General features: G+C 33.4%; 1 protein-coding gene across 2 annotated transcripts in view; it reads left to right on the forward strand.

Annotated features, from left to right (window-relative positions):
* Positions 1-11,886, forward strand: part of LOC108733815 (carbonic anhydrase 2) — a 123,773-nt gene that overhangs the window by 84,944 nt on the left and 26,943 nt on the right. The window contains exon 1 of one of the 2 annotated variants that reach the window (XM_018465138.1): positions 4,088-4,296. The exons of the other annotated variant lie outside the window; for it this stretch is intronic. Coding sequence (XP_018320640.1) covers positions 4,230-4,296 — 67 coding nt within the window. The 5' untranslated portion in view covers positions 4,088-4,229. Of the gene's footprint in view, positions 1-4,087; positions 4,297-11,886 lie in introns of those variants that run through there. 2 annotated transcript variants of the gene reach the window in all.

The following is an 11,886-nucleotide window of genomic DNA, read 5'->3' on the forward strand; positions in this document are numbered from 1 at the left end:
CATGAAGGTCTAGTCAGAGACATATTAGAGGCAGAAACAGGAGTTAGGAGGGGTAGAGGTAGTCCTAGATTAGGTTACTGTTCGCAAATAGTCAAGGATGTGGGATGTTCTACTATAGTTTTAGGGAAATGCGAAGATTAGCTCAGGATAGGAAAGAGTAGAGGTGCGTTTCGAACCAGTCTTAGGACTGGCGACTTTATGATGATGACGTAACTGATATTCAGTATAGGTTTGATATTATCTAACCATGTACATGTATATTGTACCTTTAATTTCTATCTATTCTAAATCTTAACATTGAATTACATAATCAGGTAAAATAATAACGAAAAAAATAATAATAGCAGAATTAATAAAAAAAATGGATAATGTACGAAATTCATAAAAACCTGTTAAACTAAAACCGATGGAGTATGAATAAAATAATTTGTACCATAATTTGAACCTAGATAGAATGTGCTTACTTTGTTGACGTAATATAGTAATATTGTTAGATTAGGGCCTACAGGAGAATTAGTCCGTACAGGTCGAGATAGTGTATATAAAAAGTTAAATTAGTTCTTGTTTTCAGTTATCCATAGAAGCATATTATGGACCTTATATACGCGATTATGCATTGCTCTATATAAAACTATGTTAAAAACAAAAATAAGTCAACCGTATTGTTCGCTGAAAAATGCATACGCGTCTGCGTGTACTGGTTTAAGCATGAAATTTGGGATAATTACCAGATAGCCTTTAAGTTTATTTATAACACAGGATAAATGTGTTACGAGTCAAATACCAAATTCAGATTAGATGTCGAACACGACAAGTATTATTATAAAATTGAGCAAATTAGTAAATTTTTTATATAAGGTGTACGTAGTTGACTTCCAATAGGTGAAATTTCATAATGTAGCTTTAAAAATAAAACTACAGACATGGGAAAATTTTTAAATGATATACAGTTTTTAATCTGTGTATTAGGTAGTTCTAATCAGAGATGTAATTTATTTGAAATACTTGCATTTAAAATGCAAATACAAAATAAAAAATACCCACTTTTATCTTGCATTCAAATACTTTTTTGAGAAAAGCTATTTTTTGTCATGTTAGCGCGGAAAGCTCGTTTTGCATGCTATGAAATAGGGAAGAAATGGCCTCTTTTCAGCCGTGTTTTAGTTGGGAGGAAATGAAAATAGTTTTTGAGCGCATGCGCAGAAATCAGTTGTTCAATGACAATGTCTTTCTAACCTCTAAATCATTTACTCTTATTTCGCCAAATATCAATTTAATGACGAGCTTTTCGAACAAACACGACAATAAATAGTATACGTACCTCTGTCTGAAAAGTAGATGCTTCAGACTACGTGTGAGTTGCAACTTTCAGACCTCCATACGTAATGTACTATTAACGTTACAGATACCTTTCATAGAATGTTTATTTTCCACAGTAACTGTTTAAATTTTTTCACGGCAATCTTATCATCATAGGTTTATCGTGAAAACGGAATTTATTCTGTGATGTTACACAATCTGTCACTATACCGCAGCAAACTAAAATACCTGTAAGTTGTTAGGTATGATGTAGTGTCTTTAAGACGTTTGAAATACAAGTTTCCTTGCCTCAAATGTGTTACTTTTAAATTCTTCGCTTCAGGAGGTCATATAGTTAAATGAAACTCCCTTTATTAGGAAAACACAATAAGGGTAAACATACATACAATTTAGACATCTTTTTAGAAGTGAGTTAGTTTAATATGAAATATTATTCTGAAAATTCATTTCTGAATTTTGTACCCACTACACGCTACCTCAAATCAATGAGTAGTTTAGTGGTCAGAACATTGATGCGTAAAGCCAAAGGTCCTGAGTTCGATTCCCGGCGGGGGCGTGACAGCAGTAACAGTTTTTCCCTCATTGATTTGAGGTAGCGTGTAGTGGGTAAAAAAAATGCAGAAAAGGATAGTTTCAATACGCCAAAATAACATCGACCTTTTTCTATACTTACCATCGTTCATGGTGCATAACACTTATTCTTGTTCTTTAACACTTAACCCTTGATGTTTAGCCCTTTATACATGCTAATTAGAGAATGCCTATCCCATCATAACCTACCTAACTTTAGGGTACGTCCTCTAAACAGTGAACTTCCTTTTGGGACGACAATTTTTGGAGTTTTAGAATTCTTTATTCTTTTACCAAAGTTAGTAAAACAGAATATTTATTTATTACCCTTTTGTCCCTTTGTCACAGACTTATTAGTCAAAGACTGTTCGATATTAACATACAGTTTACATCCAGCTTGAAGGACCATGTTGGTGACAGGATTTTGGAAATTGGAGATTACTTCCAACATCCAAGCTTACAGACTTTATCCCTTTATATAATAACAGTGTAGATGCAATTTATAGGAAGTTAGATATCGCAATTCGAAGGATATTATTAGGGACGAATCTGAGATAAAGGATTTTTTTTTGATGTCATGATTGGTTTTCTTTTGTTAGATATTTATATTTATCTAAAAACCAAATGCACGTTTCGTTACCTTGACATCATCCTCAGTCTCTGATGTTACCTTTTCCCGGGAACAGTTTATCCCAAAGAGAAAAGGAATCAACCTCATGCGAGCGAACTAACTGCTCCATAACTCAAATAAATTCTACAGCATAGACAGGGATATCAGGTGATCGAGAGTTTCGGCTTTTATGAGATTGTATCTTTTTGTTAATTAATCGATTGAAAAGGTAAAAAAACAATTGCTGTGATTTCTCAGTTAAAAAAATTTGTAGGTACATCATAGTCAGTCTTGGATAAGTCCGTCGTCTCTAAAGAATTTAATTTGTGGACTTTAATTAGTCTTGAATTTTTATGTTCTCAAAAAATCTAAAATTTTCTACCCTCTAATTATTTATCGCATACCATGAATAGGGAGGGTTAGAAATGAATAGGTTTTAGAAAGAATAGGAGAACAGAAGACTCTAAGGAAATCAATAAAAAATAGGCGAGATAGGTTGGTAGGACACCTTCTCAGGCTTGAAGGTCTAATTAGAGACATATTACAGGTAGAAACAGAAGGAGTAGAGCTAGGTCTAGATTACTGTTTTCTCAAATGGTTAAGGATGTGGGTTTTTATAGTTTTGGGGAAATGCGAAGATTAGCTCATGATAGGAACGAGTGGAGGTGCGTGTCTAACCAGTCTTAGGACTGACGTCCTTATGATGATAATAATGATAATGAATTATTTGTCCTTTTATCAATATAATACTTTAAATAGTTTTTTGTTATAAATTGTCTAACTTTTTTTATCAACTGCAATCTTTCAATCTATATGCATTTTCGTAAAGGTCTACATGATGGCCCCCGCACCCAACGGGGAATTTTATTTGAATTATAGTGTATGAAAATTGTCAAAATAATCAAATTTTAACCCCTAAACTTCTTATGGGGGTGAGACTGCCGCAAACTTTTTATAGGTTTTTACTCAGGTGACCACCCTCTTTCGATCCCCCTAACTTCACCCCCAAATGGGGTGGGGGGCCATCATCTAACCCCCATAACTTTTTATGGGNTCAAATTTTAACCCCTAAACTTCTTATGGGGGTGAGACTGCCGCAAACTTTTTATAGGTTTTTACTCAGGTGACCACCCTCTTTCGATCCCCCTAACTTCACCCCCAAATGGGGTGGGGGGCCATCATCTAACCCCCATAACTTTTTATGGGGGTGAGACCACCTCGAACTTTTTATGGTACAGTGGTGGTCAGGTCATCTAGACCTTTACCCTAATTTTTTTTATCAACTGAAATATTTCAATCTACATGCATTTTTATTTTACAAATCAGTATGCGCCTACGTTTTACGTTTTTAGTTGCTAAGATTCCAAACTGTTCTAAAAATCCAATATTTTTTCCAAAAGTTTTGATTTTTCTTTTATTAACATTTCCTAGACTTTAACCATTGATTGTTCTACAAGAGTTGGATAAGTAGATGTGTGGACATTACTTTCTCGTTGTACCTTGTATTTAATCGTGGTAGTGTATGAACACAATACATAATGATTCGGAAAACGACTGTCACAATTCATGCTACTTATTCTTCGAACATTCGCGGCTAGCCATGATCTGAAGTGCTCATGGTGCGCAGCGTGATAGTGTATGTGCATGCATGTTCGCGTGAATGTGGATAAAAAGGCAATACATCTAGTGAGCCCTGATAGTCGACTGCAATTGTTCATTTGTGGTGAAAATGATGAAGGGGTTCACGGGAACAATTCTGGTTTATTTGTCTTTCTTAATATCACAAATAAACAAAAGTAAGTCTATTTTATTTTTACTTTTTTTTAATCGCTTTTTCAAATTTTATTCAATAAAATTTACAACTGGAATAAAATGTAGAATTTTACAAAATTATTTTTTTGTAATTTAAAACTTTTGCAGAGTTTGATAACGTTATAAGACACAAATGTTTATTGCAATAATAAAAATGAAACAAAAACAATTAGATATAAAAATAACATTTGAACGTAATCCAAAGCCTACTATTATTACCTGTGACTATTATTATTATTGAAGTACGTGATGAATGAAACAAAAGTTAATAAAACAATTGCTGTGTGTTAATGATGTTAATAAGGAAATTTGAAATCGGCATAATACCTATGCAGTTATTAATAGCTAATGAATTTTATATTTTATGTCTCATTTTACCTACTTCTTTACTTAAAAGCACATTTCTAATGACATGTAGTTATTGTTAATTAAGAGCGATTTTACAATAATTAATGTTGCCTAGTAACAGAAAAAATGGTAAACGTAAATGTACCTATGCAATCATCTCATTGAACAGTTCGAATAGAGTCCCTAACAGTTTCCTGTTTTTAAAAAGTCCAAAAAACATAATTATTAAACAAATTCTTAAATCATTTTTAGACATAATTTAAATAACAAATATAATATCACTTTTACAGGAGTGTTCCGATTATTGATGTTTTTTCAACAAATTTTTATATCAATATTTTTATGTATTTATTTTCAAAAATAATTTGGATTTATCAGAGTTCTGAAAATAATTGAATTTAAAATGTTGATCCTTATCTTAATTGACGTTTTCAAAAGTATATTTAGCAGTATTTAAAATTATAAGCGGAGTTATGTATTAATTGTTAATGTTTTCTTTAACCACTTCGATACGCGTTTAACCATGTTCTTGTTGATAAATAATGTGTTTTATAGACGTAAGTGATATTGCACTTATTATTGTAGATTTGGCTTTTCGCATTTCACAACTTTATCACATTAAATTGGACTAATTATTGTAACAATGATAATGGTTATGTTTATACCTACTCGAACTTTTCACAGTATTTCAAATTCGTCATCATTCCTAGTTGGAACGTTTGAACAATAGAATATAATAAGTATAATGATATTTTATTATAATAATGACACAAACGATGCAAACTACATCGAGCCCCAGTTATGTAATTTTTGTAATTGTATAAGTATGGGTTATGAAGAGAGATCCCCGAAAAACGTTACCAATTTTATTTTGCATGATACAAAAGCACGGCAGGTTGTCGTAACATGTTCATTTTTTACAGTAGTGCAAGCCAATTTAAACTTGTTTAATGTAACAAATCACTACAGGGTCAAGCTTGTTTAATTCTAGTACGAGATTGAAAACCAATTTTGGAACTAGCATGCCAAATGCCTGTTTTGTCATTTCGGCCCAAGTTTGATTGGCAAGCTTGGTCCACGACTGGATAGAACCATGATTTTATGAACAATAGTAACCCATGATTAAATAGCCAATTGACTGATGAACAATATTAGCCCAAAATTGGGTACATAGTCTATATTAGGCCAGCCATTGGTGAACAATATTAACTCAAGTTTAGGCAGCTAATATTACACCAAAACATGATGAACAAAATTAATTCATGTTCATCTTTGTCGCTTTCCAATACTTCGTTGCCCAGTATTAGATGTAGCTAGGTTTTAATATTGACAAACTCATACTTGATTGCCCAGTATTGGACCAAACTTGGCGAAAAGTTAATGTACCTAGCCTTGGCATTTGAAGATTACCCAAACTTGGGACTAGTATTGGCAAGCCATTACTTGACTGTCCCAGTATTGGACCAAATTTGGCGAAAAGTTAATGTACCTAGCCTTGGCATTTGAAGATTGTCCAAACTTTGGGTCAATATTGACCAGCTTATGCTTGACTTCCTACTGAGGGTTCAGGTTTGTGCCTGTCGTCAAGTCCGGCATTTCCTACATGAGTGGAAACTAATTGTAAGAAATTGTTTCAGCTTTACAATTTTGAATGTTTTAAATTTTAGAGGGTGATTCTATTTTCTTTTTAAATCGTCGGCTATTATCATTCAATGTGAGTCTAGATTGTTATCGTGATATAGGCATACGTTGTCTTCAAACTAAAGAACTATTGTAATGTGAGACAATTGTTCTTCGTTATTCTACGTATTACGAATTTTTAACACGTAGCATCCATAAGAAATCGAAGGTTTACTGATTGTTTGGATTGTATGGATTGATGATGGACAATAACTGCAGGTGTTTTTTCGATTCATGTATCTACTGTGTGATATGTAACCTGGGCTAGTTTTAGACTTTAGACCAATAGTGACAAGCCTATCGATTCAAAATTTTGGCTCCTTTTGGCCAATGTTCAAATTTGGATGTTCAAAATTCTCTCTTTACAGTGGTTCAAGACAATTCTAATTTGTATGACATAAAAGCACAGCAGATTGTTATAAAGTGACATGTCTTTTGACGAAAATTTTGTCTTTAGGTACAAAGCTTGTTTAAGGTAAATGTCATGTTAAACCAAAAGGCGAAACGTCGATTATTAGTTGTTGTAATAAAAATACCTATTGGATATCACTTGTTCTAGTCGTCATTTTTTTTTAAGCATTGGGATTTAATATTAGTTTGAGTTGTGTATTGCTTAGCGGCGATGATGAATGGTTTTCTTTTACATTAATTGTATTAGTCAGCTTAGGCGTGCTGAAAAAGCTGTTCCTTGAGTAACAAAATTTTTCAGTATGTCACCGGATTATGAACGAAGATTGGGATATTTTGCTGACGTACTAACGAGAGCTACAAATGAACCGGTCACTTGAGTTCAATTTCTAAAAATAAATTTCGTTAACAGATAATTACATATTATTTTATTGCGTAGGTAGCTATTACTACAAAATAATAATAATAATAAATAGGAGTGCAGATAAACATAAAAAGTACCTACTATTTTATGTGACTATAATATGGCGTCTGCTGTTCTCCATATTGAATTTCTTATGACGTCATCGTTAACATAAATAAAGACATAATATCGATACTTGTTTGCTGTGTAGATGATTAATTCAACAGTTAGCCATTGATTTATATTAATCCAATAAACCTACTTAATATATATCTCCAAATTTATTGAGAGATAACCCTAATTTTTTAGTACCTACTTAACCTACAGCGGAAGTCAAGTGTTTCGTATTTGTTAATATTGGAGTCGATTAGTAACTGACAGGATGACAGGGAAGCCTTAGAGTAGTGCATTATTTGATTAGCCTTCAGCTTAAGGAATATCTTAACTTGAAACTTGTCAATCAAAGCTAATGCTCGAATGACGGTAAGGTCATTAATTATTGTGATTTTTATACACTCGAAGTCAGTACAGAAATAGAAACAGAAAACTGAATCGTCCCATGATTTTAACATATATGAAAAAGATTATTTCCTAGTAGGAAATGGAGAAAGAAAATAAATTGAAAATGCTGTAAATAAAGATTTTGTGACACAAACGTCTTTGTACATGATGATTGATAAGCAAACTTTTAGAATTGTCAATTGGCATACACCCTCTCGTGCAGTAGCATATTTACCTACCTATAGGCTGAAAGGCCAGGGTGCGATTTTGTAAGTATCGCGCCTAGGGCAGTCGATGATGAGGATACCGTGGATAGAGAAGGTTAAAAATGAAGAGGTATTAGAATATGAGAACAGAGGACTCTATGGAAGTCAATAAGAAATAGGCGAGATAAGTTGGTAGAACACCTTCTCAGACATGTAGGTCTAGTCAGAGACATATTAGAGGCAGAAACAGGAGTTAGGAGGGGTAGAGGTAGACCTAGATTACATTACTGTTCGCAAATAGTTAAGGTTGTGGGTTGTTCTAGTTTTAGGGAAATGCGAAGATTAGCTCATGATAGGAAACAGTGGAGGTGCGTGTCCAATCAGTTTTAGGACTGACGACTTTATTATGATGATGGCGGCGGGTAACAAATATCTCTTTACTTTATTATAAAAAATAACAGTAAATATAGTTATACCTGATGAACGCACTCTAAATCGAATTACATCTTCATCTGAATTGGCTCAACCATACAATACTAATTTGCCTGGTAATCTGCCGAATTTCATAATTGAACGTATAAATTTTTGGGGATTCTTAACGAGTGTAGATATGGTCCTTAGCAATTATGTCAAAAAGTTAATGAAAGGGTCATTAGAAATATTAATCCGCATATTAATATCGCCTATGTAACAGTCCCGAATAAGTCCAAATGAAAACTTTTTCCATTTGAAGAAATGATGAAAGTAGCGGCGGTCAGTTTCAATAAATTAGCTTGAGACATCACTGAGCATAAATACGCCACTGCCCTCATGGCAAAACTTCTAACTTCATTAAGGAACAAATTTACATGGAAATAATACACGTGGAGCTTAAACTTGTTTATTAGAAAAGCATAAAATTAATGAAAAATTCAAGTCTATAACTATTTTTAGGTTAGGAGCCCTACCTTTTTGTGTGTTTGTATGTACAGGTCATCAATATAGTATTACCACTTAATAGTATAGTCACTCCATTTATTTCCTGTGAGTCATTTTTTAAATCAATTGGTAGGCTAAATGAAGTATGAAAAATTTCCCTCGTTACGCCATGTTTTTTAGGCTCCTCCCATTTCATATGTTCCATATGTTCAAGTAATTCTTTAGTAGTGAGGTAATAGTTTTTTTATTTTATGTCAAATATCAATTATACGTCATTTTAGTACATATAGGTAGGTACTGTAGACGATGAATTGTAGTAGGTACTGCTTATTTAATTAACTTTATGTCATGCCCTACTATTAAAGTGCCCTAAATGAGCAACAATGAAAATAAGTAGTTCTGAAATAGCATTTCTTTACTTGTTTTGTTTGCTTCAAAAATAGATGATTGATTACCGTAATCAACACTGATATTTACCAAACCCAGTAGAATTACCTCAGTACAGTAAAAGGGTAACCAAATTTAGAGTTTTCCATTCATTTAATGAGTTCTAAAATAAAATGTTTAGGAACAGTTGAACTGTAAGTTCTACGCTATTTTTAAAAGTATAGTGGTCAAGCGTGCAAAACAGTTAAGTATGTATGCAGNTGAGGAGATATTAGAACAAAGAGGTGAACAGAAGGCGCCATGGAAGTCAAAAAAAAAGGGATAAAAAGTTCTGAGCCACGGAGGGCTAGAGACATACATATCTGAGCATACAGGAGTAAAGAGAAGCAGAGAATGCTTTAGATTATTGTTCAGAGCTGGATTTAGCAATCACGACCCTATGGGCATAAATAAGGTGATGCTTCTTAAAATATGTTTTCAACAGTTTTGTCGATTCTCCACTAAAAAACGGTTTCACATTGTGCGCTGTTTTCGTCGAAAAGAGGGGTTCGGACTGTTCTGAGTTAGCTGTTCTTGGAATTTTCGGTTTTTTTTTATTAGGTTTTTCTGCTTTCGTCGAAAAGAGGGGTTCAGACTGTTCCGAGTTACCTGTTTTTCTCGACTAGACCAGCCCTAAATACCTTTTTGAAAATCTGACCCTGTTATTGTTTGTACGTAAATAATTAGAAATGGGATATGTTCCAGTTTTCAGGAAATACGAAGTTGGCTCATACGATTGGCAGTTCTAGCTGCCTTACAATGTTGAGATTTTGTACAACATGATATATTATTCTGAAAATTCATTTTTGAATTTTATACCCACTACACGCTACCTCAAATTAATGAAGGAAAAATTGTTGCTGTTGTCACACACCCGCCGGGAATCGAACCCGGGACTTTTGGCTTTACGCACCAATGTTCTAAACTATGAGAGGTGACAACAGCAACCACGACCAACTGACCTACAAGGTTAACGATCCGTATGTTTAATCATAATATATTCAGTATATATAGTCACATTAGTTTGATGGATCGTTAACCTTGTAGGTCGGTCGGTCGTGGTTGCGTAGTTTAGCCAAAGTTCCCGGGTTCGATTTCCGGCGGGGGTGTGACAACAGCAACAATTTTTCCCTCATTAATTTGAGGTAGCATGTAGTGGGTATAAAATTCAAAAATGAATTTTCAGAATAATATTTCATATTAAACTAACTCACCTCGAAAAGATGTCTAAATTGTATGTACATTACATCAATTGATGTGTAACAGAAAGAGATGCAGATAAGCAAAATTTGAGCATCTTGCCAGCATCGATCCATAAAGAAAGTTCAACATTCTCAGGAATTTAGGAAATCAAAGACGTTTGTTTAAAGATATTCCAACTAGGCAGTTATGAAGGGTGTGTTCCGAAATATAACCCGGTATACTGGCCAGTGCTGATGACTTCGTGAATCAACGCCATACTGTTGATTCGTTTCGAAATATACTGGCCAGTGCGTTGACGTCTAATTGACGCCATATTGAGAATAGCGTTTGTGCTCGTTTACAACAATGTTGCTCCCAAAGTTATTAACGTTTATTACAATAAAAAATTGTCCAAACTCTGAAGCACACACGCCCGTTCGATATACTGTTACGACACACTTGTTTCACCAGTACAACATGGTGGCACACCAGTACAATATGGCTTTGATTCATGACGTCATTAGTACTGACCAGTATGCTGGGTTATATTTCGGAACACACTCAAAGTCGACCCTTTTTTTTGCATACCTAAGCAAGCGTTAACTGCTGCACCGCTTACTATTATTCGGTTATCTCTTTTCACTTTGTCTCTACCACTCATGAAGCATTTCCTAACTAAACAAGGTCGTGTTCAGAACGCAGTAAATGACTACAGACCAGAGTGGAAACAAGAAAGAACATACGTCCATTCTCATAGATAATTTATTGTAGCCTTTGCCAATTTTGATCGTTTTAACTATACGTTCTATTATGATAATGAAAAAAATAGTGTTTCTTTCCAGAGAAATGAAGTAAAAATAACTAACAATCACTAAGTAATTGTTACTGCAAACATTTTTCAATTCGTGATTATGATTTATTTACAATATAATACAGTTATCGTTATAGATTTCAATATAATCCTTAATACACTTATCTCAATAGCTATTATTTAATGTTTACACCAATAAGTATCATTCTGATTTATCAGATTAACGGTTGTTGAATTGCTCAGATTATTTCTTGTCAATCATCGAGTTATCAGTTTACGTAAATCAATTATTTATCACGCTACTTTAATATCGATCTACATGTATATCTACACTTAATTAGAATTTTGAATAACCATAGATACTGTATATATACATCGTCGATTCATAATTAATGACATTTCTGGATGAATCCTAAATTTTCGATTTTGAAGAATACTAAGTACCTGTTTATTACCTTGACCTTAGACTTAAGGATGTTTGGGAGGTACAATCGGAGACAATCGTTCATAAAATTAGAAATTGGTGATTAATTAGGTTTTGCAGCATATCATGAGGTAAATAAATACTATCTATACTAAAAAAAAATATACGGTTTGAGAGAAAATTTGGAATTTGACCAAAAATATTGAATAAAATTAAAAATTAAAAGGAATACTCACCCCTAATTACCACAAATAATTTTATTTGAGC

The sequence above is a fragment of the Agrilus planipennis genome, unplaced genomic scaffold, assembly GCF_000699045.2.
Source record: "Agrilus planipennis isolate EAB-ADULT unplaced genomic scaffold, Apla_2.0 scaffold11, whole genome shotgun sequence".
NCBI classification, from domain to species: domain Eukaryota; kingdom Metazoa; phylum Arthropoda; class Insecta; order Coleoptera; family Buprestidae; genus Agrilus; species Agrilus planipennis.